The sequence below is a fragment of the Pituophis catenifer genome, unplaced genomic scaffold, assembly GCF_029215685.1.
Source record: "Pituophis catenifer annectens isolate HBS135680 unplaced genomic scaffold, rPitCat1.0.hap2 SCAF_4, whole genome shotgun sequence".
Taxonomy (NCBI): Eukaryota; Metazoa; Chordata; class Lepidosauria; order Squamata; family Colubridae; genus Pituophis; species Pituophis catenifer.
In genome coordinates, this window is record NW_027256884.1 from 52,639,453 (window position 1) to 52,664,133 (window position 24,681).

Below are 24,681 nucleotides of genomic sequence, written 5' to 3' on the forward strand. Positions count from 1 at the left end.
AGGGTAGGCTGCCATCTGGTCATGCGTGGTGAAAGAACTTGGGGTGTTTGGCGGTCACCTGAGAGTAACCCCAACAACAGTTTATGGTCTGTAATCAGTTCAAAGCTTCGACCATACAAATACTCATGAAACTGTTTGACACCAGTGACTAGTGGCAATGCCTCTTTATCAATTTGACTATAATTCCTTTCAGTCTTAGGTAGTGTTCTTGAAAAAAATGCAATAGGTGCTTCTATTCCCATTGGTAGTTTGTGGCTAAGCACAGCACCAACGCCATAGGGAGAGGCATCACATTCCAGCACTAAAGGTAAGTTTTCATTATATTGGATCAATAAACTTCGAGAAGTTAGGAGGCTTTTGACTGCCCGGAATGTGGCCTTTTCCTTCTTGCCCCAGTGCCATGGCTGTTTTGTGTCCAGCAGTCTATGCAATGGCTCAGTGACTTATGCTTTGTGTGGCAGGAATAAACTATAAAAATTTATGAGACTCAAAAATGCTTGTAATTCTGTCTTATTTTTGGGTGTGGGGGCATCTTGGATAGCTTTTATCTTTGTTGTAGTAGGATGTAGGCCTGATGTGTCTATCCTGTATCCTAAGAATTCTACTTTGCGCACAGCCAATTGGCATTTTTCACATTTCAACTTTAAACCTGCTTTTTAAAATTTCAGCAAAACTGCCCTTAGGCATTCTTTCAATTCCGTAAAGTTGATTGCAGACACCAGTATGTCATCAAAATAAGGGATGACACCTGGGATGCCCTGGAGCAACCTTTCCATCAAACTTGGGAAGATGCCAGGGGCCACACTAACACCAAATTGTAACCTATGGCACTTAAAGCCCCCCCCTATGAGTCACAATTGTTTGTGCCTCAGCAGTTGGTGTGTCCACAGGAATTTGTTGGTATGCCTGTGTTAAATCCAATTTTGCAAAAATCTTACCCTCTCCTAGCAAGTGTAATAAGTGCTGTACTACAGGCACAGGATAGGCACTTTGCTGAAGTGCTCGATTTAAAGTGCACTTGTAGTCAGCACATATTCTCACAGACCCATCCGATTTAACTGGTGTGACAATAGGTGTCTCCCACTTAGCGTGGTCGACAGCCTCTAGGATTCCCTGTGCCAAAAGTTTGTCTAAGGCTGTGTCTACCTTTGCCCTGAGGTGAAGGGCACTTGTCTTGGTTTTAAGCGGATGGGTGCTACCTGGGGTTCTAAATTAAATGAAAGAGGGTTGCCTGTGTACTTATCCAGGCTGTCTTCAAATACTGTTGCAAACTCTTTGATTAAGTTGGATATGTCTGGTTCGCTGATGTGGTTGATTTGATGCCAGAGACTGCCAGGCCTAGTGAGTCAAACCAGTCAAGCCCCAAAAGGCTTGGGAGGGACTCTTCTACTATGATGAGGGAAAGCTGCCCTGTGAACTGTTTAAACTCTATTTGAAATTTGCCTGTATCAAAGGTGGGAATGTTCCTTCCTTGGTAACCTCTAAGTCCTTAGAGGCACAGCTTAATCATTTTCTTGGAAAGTTTAGGAACCAATCATTTGATGGTGCTCCAGGACATCAGGGACATAGATGACCCTGTGTCTACTTCCATTTTGCAGGGGGGGTCCTTCTACTTTAATAGTGAGGAAATTTTTTTTCTTGCGATTACTATTGGCCTGCCCAATTACTGATTCTGCAGGGTATCTATCTTTTGTAATTGTGAAGCAGTCTTCTCTCCTGTTTGTTGTTTTAAAAGGAGTTTTTCTTACGAACGGTGTTCTCACTGAGGGCATTATTGTGGGTTGAGGAGCTCTGCAAACTTTTGCTAGGTGTCCTTTTCTTCCACAATGAAGGCAGTCGATGTTTTTGAATTTACAGGCTGAGCTTGGGTGATTCCCTCCACAGCTGAGGCATGCATTTTGAAACATTGGCCTTTCTTTAGTGTCATTTCTATTGGTAGGCAGCTTGAGGCGGTGCCTACTGCCATCAAGCAGCATTGGGGCGTAATGGCTTTTTAATTTTGCAATTAACATTTCCCATGCCATGGAATGTATTTTTTGGGGTGCTAGCAAGTTTCTAGCCGTCTCAAACACCTCAGTTCCACAAAACGTTAAAAAATATGCTTTTTTCCTATCATTTGAGATTTCTGTGTACTTGTTTGCTAACAAAAAGCACTCACATTTATCTAGGTACATGTTCCACATTTCTGTCGCTGGGCTGAAGGTGGCAAAAGAGGGTATTGCTGCCATTCTTGTTGGGGATAAGCACTTTAGTTCTCAAAATTTCTGGATCATTGTAAGGTAGTACGACATCGTCGCTTTTGACTCCAGTTCAGGATAGTGACAGCTCTTGTTTCCATGACTAGCTCTGTAACCAGCTTTTGTCTAGTGCCTCAGTCTGGGATACATCCCACCTTCGTCGTCAATTGTTCTATTCCTGAACAAGGGCTGACAGACTGAGGCGAGACAGCAGTAAAGGTTAACAGTTTATTGCAGCTAACATAAGTCTAATAGGCAGTTGCTGGCTCACAACAATAGCAGCAGCTCAGATCTTTTGACAGCTCTTTTATACTCGGCACCGTCTGAGGCACGACCAATCAGAGCGCACCTTCATTCCCGTCATGGAACAGACCAGTATGGGAACAGGATGCAGCAGTAATCTTTCTTCCCTGGAACAGATTGATTAAAACAAAAGCAGCAGAATGATCTCTAGTCAAGCCAATGAGAATAGGGCCCCACCCAGAAAAATAGTTTAGGAAATTCTGATTCCATGTTGAGGGGCAAATGACATGGGTTTTGTAATTTGTTAGCTAACATAGCTACTTTGTATTTTAATGTGATTTATTTTCTCTCTTTTAAAATGATGTTCAGGTTTATTAGCTTTTAAGATTCCTAAACTAATAAATAACCTGGAGACTAGCTCCAGATAAGAAAAAGTTTGTTAGTACAAATTGGGATTTGGTTTATTCCTTTTGTGAACTCCAAACAACCATTTTCCTTACAATTATGCCCCTTCTCATGTCAGACCTCATTTTAATGAACATGTGTGATATTATGGGATGCAAATATGTAACATGTTTGACTACATGTAACTGATTGCCTATGCAAAGGGGAGGTTACTTTTACCCTATCCAGTCAACTTTCCTTTTGCATTTTCTTTGTTATGTTAACTATAAAAAGGAGTGAAACATGGGGCTCAGGGCTCTGTCTCCTTTTTCATAGAGACATCCCATTTTATCAGGTTACCCTAATAAACTGTTTTTAAATGATCTTCCAACCTAGTTGCTTATTAGGAAGGTAAACTGAGGCAGAATTTAGGGCCAGATTTAGCTTTCAATGTAGAATGCAAAATCCATGTGTGATTTCATAGAGATCATGATTAACTTTTTCAGAAATATGCTATTTATTATGCATTAGCTGCATCTTCTGTTAAATCCTAAGAGAAAAGGTTAACAATTCAAATTAAATAAAACCAAAAGAATCCTATCTGTAAAGTAAACCAGAAACTATTCTGGGCCCACCTAAGGTCTGCTACGATGGGGCTTGACTGATATCAACTGAAACAGTTTATAAGAATGGGATTGGTTCTAAATGACTCATATACGCCTTTCGCCTCAGTGACATAATGGGTTATAGCTACCCATTTTATAGCAATTTCAGAAAAGCTAAAATCAGCAAAATACAGTGCTTTATTTACACAAGCAGTTGCCAAGATTACAGCAAAGAACTCTGTCCCAAACAGACCTTAAACACTTAGTGAAGAATGAGAACTAGGGCATTTGACCTCTCCCACTGGTTTTGTTGGAGGATGACTACTTTTCTCTCCCTGAATTATTTTCATTATTTCTAATTTTATAAGAACCACCATCATCTTCCCTAATTTGTTTTCCAGATGACTTGGACATCACCCCTGAGATCAGCGTCAAAACTGTTTTTAAACCACCACTGGTTAACTAATACCATTTTATGAATAATATTCAGAACTGAGTAATATGTAATAATCTGTTGTCTGTTTTTAATATATTTTGTTAAAAATTATTCTTTATTATTACATATTTTGTTATAATATAAAATGAAATATTGTTAATTTTAACTATACTAAGAATATTAGCCAATCCATTTATAGTACTTCTAAACATTCCTTCCTGCAGCTGCTGAATGCTAGGTCCTACATAGCTCTTAAAGTTTATGCACTGTTTATAATAATCTAAAGTGGAATGGTTTGGGTGGACATTAAAAATTAAATGGCTAGTAAAAGTTCATGGATATAAAAACACTATCAAGAATGCTTAGGACTTAAAATTGCTGCTGTTATAACAGAGCATGCTTCCTTTTCATTTCAGGGCCTTAAGAACCCAGAGGCCCAATCCCCAATTTCATACATGGCCTTCTCATTTGCTTCCATAAATCCAATTCAAAAAGCAATGCCAAGTCTTTTAGAACACTAAAATAAACTTGTAAAATTACCACTGCAAAATTGCACCAGTAGTTTTGGTTCTCAGGGTTTATATTCTGGAACTTACACATCAATTATTATATTTTATTTGGACTCTAGTGCCCTAATATTTTCTATCTTTATCTTTAATTAGGGACTCTAGTGCCCTAATATTCCTCTATCTCTACCTTTCTTTTGTCAAAATATATATAACCCCTTAAGAGGATCCCATTCAAGGAGGACTTTATTTAAAGATTCCCAGAATTTTTTCATTTCACTACATATAGAATTTTCAGAACAAAATAAGAAAGAGCTGACAGCTGTTAAAACCACAATAGCTGGTATATATATATATATATATATATATATATATATATATATATATATATATATATATATATATATATAGCATAAGTACATGGTAAAGAACACAGCTTTACCTTGTTTTACAGTTTCAGGTTGTAGTTTTAAAACCAAAACTATTGCAGAGGCACATGCTAGAAATTGTAGCCTTTTTAAAACTGAATGCCACGAAGATTTTAAAAAAATATTTCAAATCCTTCTACAATTTGTAGGTATAGGTCCGTGATGGCGAACCTATGGCACACGTGCCACCTCTGCCATGTCGCCTGGCACGCAAGCTCATCTCAGCGCGCATGCGCGTGCCAGTCAGCTGATTTTCGGGCCTTCTGGGCCCACCAGAAGTAAGGAAACAGGCTGTTTCCTGCCTCAGGAGGGCCTGGGGGGATGGGGAAGGCCCGTTTTTCTTTCTCACCTGGCTCCAGATCCTCTCTATGCATCTGGGGAGGGCGAAAACAGCCTTCCTCAGCCCCTCAGAGGCCCATAGGAGGTCTGAAAGCCTCTCTAGGAGTCTCTGGAGGCTGGGGACAGCAAAAAATGTCACTTCCTGTCCAACCAAAACTTGGGAAATGGGCCATTTCAGGCCTTCAGAGGGCCTCCGAGGGGATAGGGAAGGCTGTTTCGCCCTCCCCAGATGCATAGAGAGGATTTGGAGCCAGGTGAGAAAGAAAAACGGGGCTACCGGGCCATCACATGCCAGGAGCTTCGTGTGCGCATGGGTGGGGCACATAGAATTATGGGGGTGGGCACGCGCGCGCGAACCTCCCCCACCCCCCATCTTCCTGGCACACGATGACTGAAAGGTTAGCCATCACTGGTATAGGTGTTTAACATAACACTAAATTTATGTAAATAATTTAATAGGTTTGATACATTGTCTACATGTTTGTTTCTTATAATATCTGCCCCTTTATGGTCCTAATGTTGGATTAAGTGTTGCAAGCTTTGTATAATTAATATTAAAAAGAGTCAACATTCTGTGATTTGGGAAGAATGTACTAAAAAAACAAATTGTCTAAAGTCAACACTGTCTTTTGTTCTGTCAAAATTCAATTAATTACAACTAGTTCTAGCAAAACAATATATTTATCAAATACAGGCTAAGTTAGTAAAAGGTGCACCAAACTGGTATTCTAATTCCTAGGCCCACAGAAGACAATGCTGGACCTCAGAAAGCAGACCTAATTTTAAACCAATAATAATTTTAAAAAAAATTCTTATGGGAGAAATGCATACCAATCATTGAACATCAATTAGTTCTGTTTTAAGAATTAACAGGTATGAGGGATAATTCCAGATTAAACTGCTGCAATGCACCCCAGGTACAGGTATTGTAAATGCAACAGGCCCTCTGAAGCAACATGATTTCTAATTTTTGAAAACAAAACTCACACAAAGAAAATAACTTAATCTGAGACCTCAGGTCCACATATTCCCTGGAGAAGCTTTATGTGTGGCCTCTAAATAATTTCCAATTGTAATTTGTAATGTGCCAGAAAGAAAAACTTTCATGACTGGTGATTAATTGTATCTACTGTGTTTAAACATTTAAACAGAAATACTGAAGTGGGTAAAATGGTTAAATGTAAAAGAAATGGAATATAATTATTTTTTACCTGATCTCATACACAACTTTGAATGCAACTATAAGACACTTACAGACAAAATGTGGCCCTCAGCTTGAAGGCAGTTGGGCAGAAGGCAGCATCTCAATATAAAGGATATTGTGAAATTCAAACCACTAGCTCATGTCCTATCACATTCTCTAATATCAGCATTGTTTCTTCCTTTTTTAACTCTGCTACAGCCAGTTCATTACTTATAAAAACATTTGCTGGATTCTTATAAAAACGTTATTATCTACCACAGTGGTGAAATCTAAAATTTGTTACTACCGGTTTTGTGGGTGTGGATTGGTGGGAGGGGGGGTGTTAATGTGACTGGGTGTGCGTGGCCAATTCTTTTTTTTTTTTAACTTTTAAAACCATTTTTTCTACAACCTCTTCGGTGAAGAGGTTGTAAAAAAATGCTTTCAAAAGGCTCTGACGATCCCAGCTGAGTTGCCTGATCAGCTTGGATCGTCAGAGGCTTTTAAAAGAAAAAAACTCTTTTTTTTTTAAATACCTCTGACAATCCAAGCTGAGTTGCCTGATCAGCAGAGGCTTTTTAAAAGGGTTTTTTTCTTTTAAAAGCCTTTGACAATCCCAGCTGAGCCGCATGATCATCAGAGGCTTTTTTTTTTTTACTTTTAAAAGCATTTTTTCGGCCGAAGAGGTTGCAGAAAAAATGCTTTTAAAAGTTAAAAAAAAGTCTCTGATGATTGTGCGGCTCAGCTGGGCATGGGGGGGGGCAGGGATTTTTGCTACCGGTTCTCCGAACCACCTGCCTCCATCGCTACTGGATCGGGTGTACCTGTCCGAACCAGAAGCATTTCACCCCTGGTCTGTCACAAACAACACTAAAATAAGAAACTAACTGCATCATAAATGTAATAAAAAGGGGATTTACAAAAGTTCATGTAGAGCATCTAGCATTATAGAAAACAGTTACACCAGATGTTTACTGAATATGTCTCACTTCATTAAAGCTTTCTTCAAAATACAACTTGTTTGGACATCTTTTGAACTCCTATTTTCTATGCCCTGTATGTGGCTATGTTCTGTTGGAAGAAAAATTCAAGCCAGGAAATAAAATGTAGGCTGCCCACAAGGAAAGAAGGTCTGTTTATTTAGTTGCCGGAAACTTTAGTGACAGAAACATGTTTCTGGAGTGGCTGACAAATTAGCTTGGTGAGTGTAAGGATTTTTATACAGTTTATAATATTTTGTAATTTTGAGGTTTGCTTTGTGTGCTTTTATTATTTGATTGGTTTTACTTGTTTCCCAAAGGCTCATGAAGGGTCTTAATTATCACCTTCCCTTGGTCCTAATTCTGTCAGGCATGTGTAATTGATTTTATCCTGTTATCTTTGATCTGTTTATTGCCTCTAGCATGCCTTTGTTAATGGATGGGCAGGCTTGAGTAATTGTTTCTCAATGACAGGGTTACTCAAGTTCACAATTGCAACATTGTTTCTTTTACAGCTTGAGCTCTGTCTGGCTGTTTGCCTACAGCTACTTTCTATTAGGGGAAGAAGAAAAAAATGGAGATGGTGTTCTTTTACTTTTAGCAGCTTCTGTATTTCTTTTCCTGGCTTTGAGTTTTATTTTTGCGACTGTTTTCGGGCATTAGTCAAAAAGATTGGGGTGGGGTGCATTCTTACCACAGTTCTACCACATAAAACTGAAGCAACTTTATTATCACTTCCATACTGTTACTATTAACGTCTCAAGAAGAAACCAATTCCCCAGATATGCATAAAACACTATACCTTTTTATATACAGTACGTATGTATACGTATGCAAACACACACATTTATACTTGAAGATAAATTAATGGAAAGTTGAAAAACATCTGATCTGCTTGATAAATACATATATCCTTATCCATCCCTCCCGCTCTCAATATTTTATATATACACAGACTGGGGAGGGGGGAAGGGGAGAAGCAGGGTTGAAATCCAGCAGGTTCTGACAGGTTCTGGAGAACTAGTAGTGGAAATTTTGAGTAGTTCGGAGAATCGGCAAATGCCACCTCTGGCTGGCCCCAGAATGGGGTGGGAATGAAGATTTTGCAATATCCTTCCCCTGGAGTGGGGTGGGAATGGAGATTTTGCAGTATCATTCCCCTGCCATGCCCACCAAGCCACGCCCACAGGACTGGTAATAAAAAAATTTGGATTTCACCACTGGGGAGAAGGATGTTTGTGCTTATGTGTGTTTGCATTATATAATGATGTATGTGTATGGCACTCCCTTTCAGGTTCTGTGATTAGATGCTGATAAAACAAAAAAATCCCTCCATTGTTTGCTGCACTGATTCCTTACTGTAAGCACTAAAGTCATTGCAAAAACAATTAGATCCCACAATCGTGCAGGGTAAGCACTAAGAAAAAGAATAACACAGGAAATTGGTAGAAAGTTGAGCACCATTTGACAATGGAAACAATGAAAAGTTTTAGTTTTAATATAGTGTTACAGAAAAGGTAGCCAAGAGTAGAAATAATAATCTATCATGTTCATAAAATGTATGCTAATATACATTAAAAGCAAAGTGTTTGATCTATGAACTATGGAATAATCAATGGTGAATGCCAGGGGTGGGTTCTAAATTTTTTTACTACCGGTTCTGTGGGTGTGGCTTATTTTGTGGGTGTGGCTTGATGGTCACGTGACAATTATTTAGGATTTAGCGGAGGTACTGGTCTACCAGGCTTTTAACTGCTTGCAGAGCTGTACCGATCTACCCATTTATTTTTGCAGGCACTGATCTACTCATGTATTTTTGCAGGCACTGGTCTACTCATTTGTTTTCTTTTAACACTGATCAGCTGTAGGGTGGCCCTTTGAAGCCCTGCGACAAGAGTTTAAACAGTTTTTTTCCCCTCTAACCATCAGCTGGGACTCAGGAGGCAGCAATAGATTGGGAGTGGGGCCAAATAAAAGGTAAGAATAATGCGGGGGGGGGGGGGGAGAACCGGTTCAGTGATGTCATATCGTCACAGCTATTGGCTCGGTGGAACCGGGCCGAACCAGGAGGAACCCACCACTGGTGAATGCCATTTATTTCTGTCTATTTCAGCTTTATTTCATGACAAATTGGAATTCTTTAGGAAAAAGTAGAAGGGTACCAATTCCTATAGTTGCAATTGTATTCAGCATTCTCTGTTAGCAAACAATAGCAATCAGTTTGGGTACATTTAAATCAGTATCTTGTTCAATAGCAGTTTTATCCCAAGCATTCTCATCCTACTCTATATATGATAGGATCTCTAATCGAGGACCATACTGTTGTTTCTATTACAGCAACAATGAGTGACAAGAAATGAATTGAGATGCCTAGGAGACACTTAAAATATCAGGTATAATTTGTCTTTATTAAAGTTCTACAATTAAAATGTATTACCTTTTTTGGAGGTTCTAATAATTGTCTCAGACAATAGTAAAGAACTTCCATTAGAAACTTCATGCATAGACAATTCTGGTGCTTTGCTGGCAAAACTTTCTTTCTTCACATCTTTTTTTATTTCCTGTGTAAGAAATAAAGACAAATGGGGGGGGGGGTGCCTTTTAAAATTCACATCCATGAACAGAGATGAATCATGTGATAAACATTAGATTCTCCAAATCTGGTAAACAACTAAGAAACTATAGTACTTGATGGTACACAAAGCTAAATAAAATAAATCAAACCATTGATTATACTGTATATGCTGGTTTCCATAATGAACTCATAAGTAGAATTATTATGTGGAAATGCAAAACTGTAGCCTTTAAAGTAACAGCCTCTGAACGCTTATTTGGGAATTAGTTCCATGCCTTGCTATAGTACAAGGAGTAGTTTTTGTCCAGAGCTATGTTAAAACAAAAAATAAAACCCCAAACTATTATTTCTTGTGTTTCTAGTGAATGCTAGGGCCATGAGAATTACATCATTAAGTAAACAGGAACAAACATTTTAGCTTTTCCCTCTCTTGTGTGGTGGGTGGAGGGAATGAAAAATATACAAAACACATGTAATCCCAGAGATCTAATTTATTCTAAGGCTTAAATAATCAAAACCAGAAAACAATAATTCAATTGAAAACTGCTATCTTTAAATGCTGTGATCTTAAAGAGCCTTGGGATGACATAAATGGATTTGGTAGACCAGAAGCGGTCTGTGGGTTATTCAACATAAACACAATGCCTTCTTTCACACAATTATATTAAATTAAAGATCAACATGTGACATTAACCAGAAAAGTAACTCTGACTGCAGGTGTATAATGCAAACTACCATCAAGGAGCCACAGAAGAAGCTGTCTGGCAGTGAGTATGACATTTCTTATTGCCTGATCAACTGCAGATAGAAAGCACAAGCTTTAAAGAGATCTTGGTGACCAGAGATCAGAATGGGAAGGAAGAACCTGAAGTAAATGCTAAATTTTCAGTTTCTTTCTATGGACTGTGCCCCTCAGCTACAGCAATAGTCATTCATGGAGTTTTAGAAAGAAAGTCTTGTTAAAGAGAGTCTGACACTGAACTTTAGGGTTTTTTAAAAATTTATTCTGGGCAGTTTTATCCAACATTCATTTCTTCCTGCAACCAGAATGATCTTCCTCTCTCATTTATACATACTGAGTTAAAGAATCCTCATAACAATGAACTATTAATTGTACAGAAACAAAAAGAAAACCTTAAAATGGCAGAAACGTTATGCTAATAATGAACTGTAAATTCTGGTTGCTGCACTGATGTTCCATTTATTTAAATAAATCATCATATTTTCAAGTTTAAAAATGCCAGAAAACTACCAGCATGCAATGAATAATTTAACTGAGTATTTCTCAGTTTTGGTAACTTCAAGATTTGCAGACGTCAGTTCCCAGAATTCTCCAGCATGTTGAAATCTACACATCTTAAAGTTGCCAACGTTAAGAAACACTTAGATAATATGGAGTTATATTTTGTTTATTTAACCATTTGGACTGTTTCCAGTTATGCTTTCAATATCTTTCATATGACAAGACTGTCAGCCCCGACTCGATGATACTTGGGGCTGTCATTCAGGTGGAGCCAGGAGACTCATATATGGGTCCAACGCCGATCACAGATGCGCCCGTGCCAAGCTGTCACTGGGGCTGCTGTCGCCATATCAGATGGGATACAAAGCTCTCACCGCTGCTGCAGCTGCAGCCATGTTCCTGATGCTGGCGTTTTCGCAGCACAACTGGGAGGTGGGGCCAATGAACAGCCGACAGAGCCAAACTGCAGAGGAGTTGCTGACTCTCGGCTTGGTTAATGAACTAGCCAGCCAGCCTGGATTAGGGGCGGCATATTGGCTGTGTGATAGGCTGAGGTCGTACTGGAGGCACGGCTAGGGAGTGGAGTCATGGGTGGAGCACAGGAGACATTAAAAGGTGGAGGGAAGCACTGTGCAATAGCGCTGACTATTCCTTCTTCACTGTAATTGATTGTTGGAACGTGCTGGAGCACAGGATAAAGATTACTATACCCAGGAACCTGGTTTTGTTTTTTTTCCAAGCGCCTGTTCAGAAGCTGACAGGTAGTCAGCGCTCTCCATATATTTCAATCAAGCAGGCATGGCAGAGGGAACGCAGTCAGGACAGGAACCGGAAGACTTAGCAGAGTCAGTGGTGCCAGTTGAGCCTGATATCTCCAAAGACCAGCCTGTGCTGTTGCTTGTTTTTCTTTTCTTTATTTTCAGGCCCAAATAAAATATGTAGACAAAGGTTGTAAATTAAACACTGTTTTATTTATTTGTTTTCTTCTTCAGGAGATCTACATACAAGCCAAGAAGTCTGACAGGAACATCTGCTTAAATACACAAGGGGCGGAGCAAAAGATGAGGAGGAGTTAAGTGGAGGGATACATAAATTACATCATGGGGATTAGCTCATCCATATATATATATATATATATATATATATATATATATATATATATACACACACACACACACACACACACACACACACACACACACATATATATATACACATACATACATACATACATACATACATACATACATACATACATATATACAGACAGGTATTTTCTTGGTGACAAATCCCCCTCTAAAATACCTAACGGTTAAATTGAATATTTATAGATTTAAATATGTATATTCAATTTTGAAGATAAATACACATGTTGATTGGTAGGTAACGGTTTTGTTAATATATCTGCCACTTGTTCATGAGTATCACAATGTGAGGCCTTAATAAAACCCATGTTGGATAGTTGTCTAACGTGTTTATATTTGATATCAATATGTCGTGATCTCTGACCTATTGCTTCAGAATTTAATATATCTATTGCAGCTTTATTGTCCTCATGAATGTTAATAGGAGTTCTGTTTACCAGTATACCAGTGCATGGGACAGCTATTAATTAGGAAAACATAACCAGATGTACTCTTTCTACTCTTAGTGTCTCCAGCCCAATCTGCATCTGCATAACATGTTAAGATTGGTTTTTTTGAGTGGGTAGGTTCTAAATATAGGCAAGCGTCAGCACTAAATTTGAGATATCTGTGAATTCTTTTTATTCCCTCCCAATGATAAGTGTTCGGATTGCTTACATGTCTGGATAATATATTAACAGCTAGAGTGATGTCCGGTCTGTCCAATTTGATATACAACAATGATCCAATTACCGATCTATATAAGGTGTTGTCCTTAAATGGTATACCTTCATTGCTCATATTTTTTACAAAGTCGGTTTGCATGGGGGTTTCACAAGGTTTGGAGTTTAACATATTACATTTTTTCAATAGTTCTAATATCTTGTCCTTTTGAGACAATTTAAACCCTCTATTTGTTTTGTTGATCTGAATACCTAGATATTTATTTACTTTTCCTAGAGTTTTCAAAGTGAAGTGCTTTCCCAGTTTTTCTGCAAATTCTTCACATTTAAGTTTGTGTTGTCCAAAATACAAGATATCATCAACATAAATAAGTATGTATTCAATAGAGTCATTTGTTTTTCTAGTGAAGAAGCATAGGTCTGCAGATGTAGCTGAAAAACCTATATCTTCAAGCGTTTTCACTAAGCATTCATACCAACGTTTACCAGATTGTTTTAGTCTGTATAGACTTTTATTTAATAACCATATTTCCCCTTTCTGTACATCTTTACCTGGGGGTGCTTTCACATAGATTTCTTTATCAAGATTGGCATGTAAGTAGGCTGTTTGGACATTGAATTGATATACGTCTAAATTTAGGATGGATGCCAATACCAGTGCGGTTTTGACGCTTTCTGATCTAACGGTGGGAGAGTAGGTGTCTACGTAGTCATCAGGAAATTTTTGTGCGTATCCTTGGGCCGCTAATCTAGCTTTATATAAGAATTTATTGTTTTCTAATTCCTTACTCTTAAAAATCCATTTTGTTCCTATGGGTGTCTTACCTACCGGTGGCTCTGTTGGTGTGTATACATTGAGTTCCTTTAAACTATCCATCTCTTTTTTAATGGCTTGCTCCCATTTAGCCCTCTCTTCATGTGGTAATTTTAATATGTCCTCATAAGTGGTAGGGGGAATCATGTTGGTGTTGATGGAAAATACGTAATCTTCTAACCTTTTGGGCAGTTTGTTTCTATTTGATCTGATGAGTCTATTGAGGGGTAAATCTGAATCCTGCATGTACCTTGCTTCTTTTTCTGTTAGTTTATCTAATTTTTTGACTGGGTGGTTCAACTTCCATTCTTCAGGCGTTATCTCTAATCTTCTGTGATTATTTGATTCTATAGAGTTGGGTTTGTCGGTACGTGGTGTGTGCTTTAAGTCAGTGTTCCATGTCACGTTGTATAAATCATTAAGATGTAATCTGGACCAATTATTATGTTCATGAAATACAGCTGATCTTGAAATGATGAATTTGTTATCTTTGTCTATAAATCTATAGCCTTTGGTTCCTATCCTTTGGTTCCTATCCCATGAACCTTAGTCTTTTTGATATTTTCTCACCTTTACGTCTCAATTGCTTTGGAACATAGACATCCGCCGTGACTCCAAAAACGTGTAGATGTCCAATTTTTGGTTTTCTACCGTATAAGACTTCATATGGGGTTTTATTAATCACACTGGACCATAATCTATTTATAGTATAGTTTGAATATGTGAGTGCTTCAGCCCAGAAAATTTGTCCCAAACCAGCATCCTCTAATACGCATCTGACCATGGTTTGTAGTAAACCATTTTTCCTCTCTACAATTCTATTCTGGAAAGGTGAAAAGGGACAGGATTTAAAATGTATAATTCCCTGTGACTTAAGCCAATTGGTGAATTCCTTGGATAAAAATTCTGATCCCCTATCTGTCATTATTTGTTTGATGTTTATGTTATGCTGCGTTTTTACTTTTATATAGAATTCTTTAAATTTTTTAAACACTTCGTTATTGTGATTGAGAGTGTATACGAAACCATACCTGCTAAAATCATCTACTATAGTTAAGAAATACCTCTTTCTATATTTGATAGATGGTTTCATGGGACCAACTAGGTCCATATGTACTAATTGAAATATTGATTGAGTGGTGCGAGTGGCTTTTTTTAGGTCTTGGTTTGTTCTTAATTTTTAAAGACTTGCACACAGAACAATCCAAATAATTTTTACAATTCTTTAATTTAACATCTTCAGAACATTCTATCATTTTTTGTATAACAGGAAAACTGGCATGCCCAAGTTTCCTATGAAGTAAATGAGCACATTCATCGTGTAATGGTTTACCATATGATACCCTATTATGGGTGTTGCTATCATCTGTATGATCTTTATTCATGTTACTTTCAGATTTCTTATGTGTGTCAGCTTAACTTTCTTTGTTTTTTAATTCTAAGATTGGACATGTTGATTCACTTTCATCAGGTACAAAATATGTTAGACCTTCTTTGGTAATGGTTTTTCCTACAATTCTTTTGTTCTTGGTCATAAGTACCTTCCCATTTTGGAATATGGTTTCTATACCTTTCTCCTCACTTAATCTATGTATAGCTAGTATATTGTGAGGAATTTCAGGCACAAACAAGACCCCCTCTATTTCTCCTAAGCCTCTAATGTAAGTGGTGCCTATTCCCTTTACTTGGACTCTATTATGGTTTGCTACTCTGATAAAGTAATTTTTTTCAGTGAATCTACTTAGGCATTTTTTGTTATGAGTGGTATGGCTCGTGGCTCCAGAATCAATGAGCCATGCATTAGCTAACTCAGTTTCAGAGTCTTCGTTGTTTACTAATCCAAATAAAGAACCATATTTATAGTTTCTAGAATCATCTCTGTATCTTCCTCTGTCTCTTGGACTGGGGGACTCTCTACGTTTAAATCTGTAATCAGGTGAATGCCTGTTTGAGAATTTGACGTTCCGGCCTGTTCTTTCTTTGTGTTGTGGGTAGTCTCTGTCTCTATTATTTCTTGGGCAATCTTTTTTAAAATGACTTTTGGAGCCACATGTGTGGCATTCTAGAACATATTCATCCCGGTTTTGGAATTCTACTCTCTTAATATTTCTATTTTCCTTATGGTTCATGAAGTGTTCCCTTCTTATATTGTCTTCCGCTATGAGTTTACTAGTTAGGTTTTCTAATGTGACATATTCTAAATTGAGATTATCTAATAAATTTATGTAATTGTCCCATCTGGAGTCAAGCGAATTAATTATAATGCTTTTCATGGTGTTATCTGAAATGTTTTCTCCCCTTTGAATGAGATCAGCTCTAGTGGCATTTAAATTCAAGATGTGTTCACTCATGGTTATCCCTTCTTTTAGCTTAGCTGAATAAAATTCCCTGGATATTCTCATTGTTGTGGCAACGCTCTTGCTGTGAAATAAGTGAAATAATTTTTGGAGTATCTCAGAAACTGTCAGGTGGTGGTTAATACTAGGATATATACTAGGTGATATAGTGGCAATTAATAAATAGTAAGCTTTATGGTGAATGCAGTCTATTTCAATAGTCCAAGGTTTGCTTGGAGGATTGTTAATTAAGAACAGCATATTTTCTCTTAGATATATAACTTGGAGCTGCTGACTCCATTCTAACAAATTGGTTCCATCTAGTTTCAATTTTATATGTTCTGCAGGTAAAACTCCTGAATTATATGGAAAGCTATTTCTTGTTAGTTGCTGTCCATGGTCTAAATCATTAGCATACTCACAATATGGCATAGGAATAGTGGGTGTGAGTCTGTATTGACTTATCTCTATGCTCTCTTCTTTTTTTCTTACAGATGAGTTCTGCGCATGCTCAGGCTTCATTTCTCCCCAGCAGCCGAAGAGTGAGGATCTGCTGCTCTCCTCCTTCAGGAGAAGGTCCCAGACAGTCTGATGGCTTCCTGTCCTTGCTCTGGTGGTCCCCAGGCCATCGGTGGATGTCTGGACATCGCTGTGACTCCGGTGATTTTTTCAGCTTGGTATCTTTCTGTCTCTTCTTTATCTGTTGCTGCTCCATGATATTTTATAGTATTGTGGAATTTCGCAAACAGATCAGGATCATTTGGAGCAGCTTCTATTAATTTAATTATATTCTTTTTGATATTAGATGGAGTACATTCATTCATGGTTGTTTTTGTAATTCTATTCAGAGTGTCTGTATTACTGAAAAGACTTTTTGTTTCCGTCTTTTCTTTTGAATTATTTTCAGTAGGGGTTAATTGAGCCGCCATTCTGCTGTTAATTGATCTAGTTATAGGTCTTCTTTTTACCTCAGGTAGGTTTGATTTCTCTTGCATTCTTTGGTTTATTGGGCCTTCTCAACCGTCCTCTGCTACCATTCAGGTTGCTTGTTTTTCTTTTCTTTATTTTCAGGCCCAAATAAAATATGTAGACAAAGGTTGTAAATTAAACACTGTTTTATTTACTTGTTTTCTTCTACAGGAGATCTACATACAAGCCAAGAAGTCTGACAGGAACATCTGCTTAAATACTCAAGGGGCAGAGCAAAAGATGAGGAGGAGTTAAGTGGAGGGATACATAAATTACATCATGGGGATTAGCTCATCCATAGATATAGATATATATACATATATACAGACAGTTAGGTATTTTCTTGGTGACATGTGCAGCAGCAGTTAGAGCCTGTGCCGCAGCAGTTACAATCAGATATTAGGCCTAAACAGCGTGCCACCTCAAAGAGGCCACCACGTTTGGAACAGGAGCCGGTGACCTCTGACCAGAGGGTGATACCAAATACAGGAGTTGTGGGGGAATGGTGGTTAGGTCCTGTGAGCCAGGGGGGTTATGAGGTACCCCTACCCCCACCAACGCTTACCTCCTCTAGAAGTCATTTCACTCAATGGAGGGAGAGACATATCTCGGAGGATGAATGGAGCTACTTCACCACATTGGGAAGCCAAACTCTAGATGTTTTGAGGGAAATGTTTGGCCCAGCTGGGTTTAAAGGAAGACAGGTAGGACCCACCCTGGCACATGACGCCCAACTACCAAAGGAGGGTTCGGTTCGCTTCCCGGGAGTTGATGGGGGGGAACGAATCAGCCCAGGAGACCAGAGGCCACCCAAGAATACCCCTCCACCTCTCAGAGGCCACCCCGAATACCCTGTTGGCCAGGATAATCGATTCACTACCCCAACCTGGCCGTTGGTGGGCCTGGGACAAGGACCAGTAGGCAGGTGGGAGCCACCGGCTGTGAAAGCTACCTTCGATGGCAGCCCAGACAGGGTGGCACTATTTTAGGACAAGTGATTGACCACCTGGACAAATACAGACACTTATACTCCTCCCAGTGGTCAATGGTGATGGCAGTAGCCGCAGTTATGGAGGGTGAGGCAGCAGACTGGCTCGCAGACCTATACAGCAACCACGCCAGAGCTAGGAGACATAGGCCTGTTCCTTTCAGCTATACAAGAGCGATTCGAAGATAATACAAGGATGCAATGGGATGAGGGGGAACTGTTAGCAACTAGGGAACGAGGTAGGCCAGTCGGTGACTACATTAAGGATTTCCATAGGTTAGCAGGAAAAGTGAGGCAATGGCCAGAGAGACTGCTAGTCCATCACTTTAAAGCTGGACAGTAATCGACCTGTTTTCAAAACAGGCCCATTTCGTGGCCTGTCCAGAATTAACCACTGCAAGGAAGCTAGCCAAGCTTTTCATCACTCATATTTATAGGTTACATGGTGTGCCATGGAGAGTCATATCTGACCGAGGGGTTCAGTTTACCACCAAATTTTGGCAAAACTTCCTGATCAAAATAGGGTCGTTACACGAGTCTCAGCTCAGCATTTCACCCAGCCACTAATGGCACAACAGAGAGAGCAAATGCCATGATAGAACAATACATCCAGTGCTACGTGAAACACCAACAAGCGGACTGGACAGACCTACTTCCCTTCGCGGAGGTAGCGTATAACAATGCCGTTCATAGTAGCACCAGATATACCCTGTTCCAAGTAGCCACAGGAATGGAGTTTGTACCTATACCAGAATGTCCCCAACCAACAGCCGATGGTCTGGGATTACGGGAATGGATATCCCATATGCAAAGCGTGTGGGAGGTGGTCAGAAAGGCCCTACATAAAGCAAGGGAAACATACAAATATTATGCTGACAAAAAGAGACAACAACAAGGTCAATTTCATGTAGGCTAGAAGATATATCTACCTTCTGGCCTACATTAGAAGAGCCTCGGTGGTGCAGCGGACTAAAGTGCTGTTAAGTGCTAGCACTTAGCTGCCAGCTGCCTGCAATTAGTGCAAGTTTGAATCTCACTAGGCTCAAGGTTGACTCAGCCTTCCATCCTTTCGAGGTAGGTAAATTGAGGACCCGGATTGTGGGGGCAATAAGCCAACTTTGTATAGAACAACACTACTTGGGGGGGCTGAAAGCCCTAATGAGCTGGTATATACAAAAAAGTATGCAGGCTATTGCTATAATGCATTGTAAGCCGCCCTGAGTCTACGGAGAAGGGTGGCATATAAATTGGACTAATAAATAAATAATAAATATCTGTCCACTAAATACCTGAATCTGAAGGTGCCCAGCAGAAAACGTGGCCCCAAGTATATAGGACCGTTTCCCATAGTGGAAATAATAAACCTTGTGGCGGTGCGTTTACAGCTACCACCTTTATTAGGAAAGATCTATCCTGTGTTCCATAGTAGCCTACTGCGTCTATTCAGGACATCTCCATTAAGGGATCCTCTCCTCCTCCACCACCTCCTGTTAACGTTGGGGGAGGACATCATTATATAGTAGAGGAAATCCTAGATGCCCGCTGGCATCGAGGTCATTTGCAGTACCTTGTTTTATGGAAGGGATACCCTTTAGCAAAGGCGTCCTGGGTACCTTTTCAGGATGTCAATGCAGCAAGATTTCATTGCAAGCATCCGAACAAACCAGGAGGGGTGGATACAAGAGGGCCAAAACCTTCCTAATATGAGTTTTATCTTCCAGATGCCATCCTCATGATAGGGGGGCCGCATGTCAGCCCCAACTCGATGATACTCGGGGCTGACATTCAGTCGGGGCCAGGAGACTCACATACGGGTCCAACGCCGATCACAGATGCGCCCATGCCACGCCGTCACTGGGGCTGCTGTCGTCATAACAGACAGGATGTGAAGCTCTCACCGCTGCTGCAGCTGCAGCCATATTCCCGAAGCCAATGCTGGCGTCCAGCCTGGATTAGGGGCGGCATATTGGCAGTGTGATAGGCTGAGGTCGTACTGAAGGCGCGGCTAGGGGGTGGAGTCACCTCCTAGCCGCAGGTGGAGCACAGGAGACATTAAAAGGTGGAGGGGAGCACTGTGCAATAGCGCTGACTATTCCTTCTTCACTGTAATTGATTGTTGGAATATGCCGGAGCGCAGGATAAAGATTACTATACCCAGGAACCTGGTTTTGTTTTTTTTCCAAGTGCCTGTTCAGAACCTGACAAAGACTTTTTTAAAATAAAAATTGTCAAGAATCTATTATATTCACTACAAAGAGCTATTTTAAAAAGGCAAAAAAGGAATTTATATAACAATAAATTCTTTGAAGATATTTTAATGAATCTCACTGGCTCAAGGTTGATTCAACCTTCCTAAGTTGGCAAAATGAGGACTCAGATTGTTGGAGGCAAGATGTTTTTTCTGTAAACCACTTAAAGACGGCTGGAAAGCACAATGAAGTGGTATATAAAGCTAAGTGCTATTGCTATAGTTGTTCAAGCATTTCATTATATACAAATTGCCATTAAAATCAGTCCAAGCATCTTTAGAACATAACACACAAATACAGAAATAATAAGATGGACATTTATAAGCAAATTTTGAGATTTAATAGGCTTGCTACAAATGACGTAATTGTATTAAGGTAACTCCACAATCATCAGTACGACTTAGTAACAAATGAATCTCAATATAATTGGGTTTGATATGCAGCATTCTGTGTTTGCTAGATGAAATAAATTTAAGTGAAAGACAGTGTTATACCCAAACCGAACATTTCCTCTTTGAGTTTATTTCTGTACCTAAAAGACAACCTGTGGCTGTCAGCTTGAATGAGAAACTCTGAATTTGAAAAACTGAAATTATGAAAATTATATGAAACTAGTCTATCCAAAATACTATGAAACTAGTCTATCCAATATGTAGCCCATCAAGCAGCCTTGTATGACCTGCTAGCTGTTTTGAAGACTCAATACTGTACAACCATTGTGCCACCACTGTAATAGATGCATGGATAATCTTAAGGAAAGGGAAGAGGAGATTCCCCTAGGAAAGTATTAGACAAGAGAAACAGGAGTCACAATTGCTTAATGGTCAAAGCAAGTAACTTAGGAAGGACCCACCATAATGTGGCAGGCAAGAAATTTGTACTTTCAGACTTACAAGATTTTGTTAAGATGGCCTTACAATAAAATAGAGTTAGCTCATAGAGTCGTGTTTCCTGTCAGTTTACTCACAAAGGCTGATAGCCACCAGGAACATTCAACCAGTGCTACTATGCTGAAAGACACAGTGCCACGTATTTCCAACAATTCTAGTCTTACTAACACTGCCAGCTCCTTTTCTTTATGCTGTGCTGCTAGCTGCCAACAGCTGATTGGTACACCCGCTATTACTTTGTGACTCATGAATATTTTTAATATATAAATATAGCTCTTTCTCCTCTGAGTTGTGCAGGACTGCTATAACTAGCACCAAGCAGATGTTCTCATGTTTTAAAAGCTAGAAAAACAAACACCAAATAATGATATAATTTATCCTTAATTCTACAAAAATGTTTACAGTTTGCCTGTGCATTTCTTATACATGTTTTAATCATTCTTATTCTAGAAATAGTACTGTTAAAAATTGGAATCCAATGCAGATAGTTATATGCAGTAAATGCTTTAGATTTCATTGTGGTTCTTTTTGACTGTAAAGGTTTAACAGTAAGTACATTGAAGTAAAAGATGCCATGAGATAGCAACATTACCTGCAATTTCACATTCTGTCTTCTGTTTGCTTACTGGAACTTTACTCTTACCTTGAAAAGATTTCAATAATTTGCTGTTTTTGATTTGCTTACATTTTATTTTAATTTCACATTTGGGACAGAATAGAAGTTAAAAACATGACATTAAATGATCGTGGGGAGGGGACTCTATCTATTGACCCTCTGTCATGGACCGCTCATTCCCTCCTTAGACTCGACTTTTCCTCCGCCATCCCCCGTCGCAGGGGTGCGGAACCAGTAAGATGGTACCACCCCAGGTGCCTGATGGAACCTGAAAGTTTCCTGATGGAGCTTGGGTCATTTCCCGCCTCCTTAGCCCACGATTCATCTGAGACCCTTGTCGCGGCCTGGGAACAGGCTGCGGTGGGGGCCCTGGATCGAATCGCGCCTTTGCGGCCTCTGATCCGACACAGATCCCGGGCGGCTCCTTGGTTTACCGCGGAGCTCAGGGAAATGAAGCGTTGGAAAAGATGCCTGGAGGGTGGTTGGAGATCCTCCCGATCCGAGTCCGACCGAACACAACTAAGAACCCATATTAGGTCTTATCTTGTGGCGATGGAAGTAGCGAAACGTAACTATTTCGCCACTCTCATTGCATCTGCAGAAAATCGCCCAGCAGCCCTGTTTAGAGTGACCCACTCCCTCCTTAATCAGGGAGCGAGGGAGGACCCCTTACAGGGCCGTGCTGAGGACTTTGCACAGTTTCTGCAAGATAAAATCACTCAGATTCGGACCGGGTTGGATTCCGACTGGACAGAGTCCATTGAGGTGACAGGGCCTAGTCTCGGTGGAGACATCTGGATTGAGTTTGAGCCTGTTTCATTGGATGACGTGGACAGGATTATGAGTAGGCTGGGGTCTTCCACATGTTTACTGGACCCTTGTCCCTCCTGGCTTGTTTCAGTAGCCAGGGAGGTGACTAGAGACTGGATCCAGGCTATTGTCAATGCTTCACTAAAGGAAGGGGTCTTTTCCGCTGCACTTAAAGAGGCGGTGGTTCGACCCCTCCTTAAGAAGCCTAACCTGGATCCTGACGTACTTAACAACTACCGTCCAGTCTCCAACCTTCACTTTTTAGCGAAGGTTGTTGAGTCCGTGGTGGCACAGCAATTCCCTCAATTCCTGGAGGAAACTGACTACCTGGATCCTTACCAATCTGGTTTCAGGCGTGGCCACAGCACAGAAACGGCATTGGTCGCCCTAGTAAATGATCTCTGGCAGGCAGGGATGGGGGTTGCTCCTCCATCCTGGTCCTTCTTGACCTCTCAGCGGCGTTCGATACCATCGACCATGGTATCCTGCTGCAGCGGCTCAGGGGGATAGGGTTAGGAGGCACTGTTTTACAGTGGTTCTCCTCCTATCTCTCGGGCCGTCTGCAGTCTGTTTGGGCGGGGGGTCAGGGATCCTCCCAGAGGCCTCTCACTTGTGGGGTGCCTCAGGGCTCGGTTCTCTCTCCTCTGCTCTTTAATATCTATATGAAACCGCTGGGTGAGATCATCCGTGGTTTTGGGGTGAGGTATCATCAATATGCTGATGATACCCAGCTTTACATTTCCACCCCTGACCACCCTAGGGATGCCCTTTCCGTGATGTCCCACTGCCTGGAAGCGGTGCGGATTTGGATGGGGAGGAACAGGCTTAGATTCAACCCTTCCAAGACTGAGTGGCTGTGGATGCCGGCATCCCGGGATCTGGAGGTTCCATCCTTAATGATTGGAGGTGAAACCCTTGCTCCCTCCGATAGGGTCCGCAACTTGGGTGTCCTCCTGGATTCTCGGCTGTCTTTAGATGACCATCTGACAGCCGTAACCAGGGGGGCCTTCGCACAGGTCCGTCTTGTGCACCAGTTGCGCCAGTTCCTAGACCGGGATGCCCTCGCCATGGTCACTCACGCCCTTGTTACCTCTAGGTTGGACTACTGTAACACCCTCTACATGGGGCTGCCCTTGGGATGTGTCCGGAGGCTTCAGCTAGTCCAAAATGCAGCCGCGCGGGTAGCTACGGGGGCGTCTAGATACTCCCGTGTAACACCTCTCCTGCGTGAGCTGCACTGGCTACCGGTGGCACTCCGGATACGTTTCAAGGTGCTGGTGCTCACCTATAAAGCCCTTCATGGCTTAGGCCCGGGGTACTTGCAGGACCATCTCCAGCCGTTCTCCCATCGTCCTGTGCGCTCTCACAGAGTCGGCCTCCTCAGGGTGCCGTCGGCCAAACAATGTCGGCTGACGACCCCCAGGGGGAGGGCGTTCTCTGTGGGAGCCCTGACCCTCTGGAATGGATTGCCCACTGAGCTCAGGACAGCCCCCGACCTTCTTTCCTTCCGTCGCGAGCTGAAGACATGGCTCTTCCGCCAAGTAAACTGATCCGTTTGGGGGTACACTGGTATAATTTTAAATCGTTTTTAATTGGGTTACTGATTTTAATTTGGTATTGTATTGTGATTTGTATTGAAGTTGTCATTTTGTAAGCCGCCTTGAGTCCCTAGGGAGAAAGGCGGCATATAAATCGCAATAAATAAATAAATAAATAAATAAATAGTCAGGATTCCAAGTAACAGCCCAGATGAAATCAAAACTCCAGATAAAAATTTACAGACCAATATCACTATTAAATGCAAATTACAAGATTTTTTTTCCAAAAACGTTTTTATTTTTATTTCTCATAAACACATTTACATGTACAGTCATTTATCCATCATTTTTCATCCATCTTATCTTTTAGCTTTCAGTTTTAATTTTTACTTTTTCGGGGCTGCTCTTTTACCATTTACCCTTACTGCAACCTTTCTTCTTCTCCACCCCTTCTCTTCCTTCCTCTTTCTCCTCCTACTTTCTTTGTTCTTCCTCTCCTATTCTT

At 40.5% G+C, this 24,681-nt stretch overlaps 1 protein-coding gene across 1 annotated transcript in view; it reads right to left on the reverse strand.

The window, feature by feature from the left end:
* SH3KBP1 (SH3 domain containing kinase binding protein 1) overlaps positions 1–24,681 on the reverse strand; it is a 435,673-nt gene that overhangs the window by 190,471 nt on the left and 220,521 nt on the right. The window contains exon 3 of the mRNA XM_070943239.1: positions 9,779–9,902. Within this exon, the coding sequence (XP_070799340.1) occupies positions 9,779–9,902 (124 nt within the window). The remainder of the gene's footprint in view (positions 1–9,778; positions 9,903–24,681) is intronic.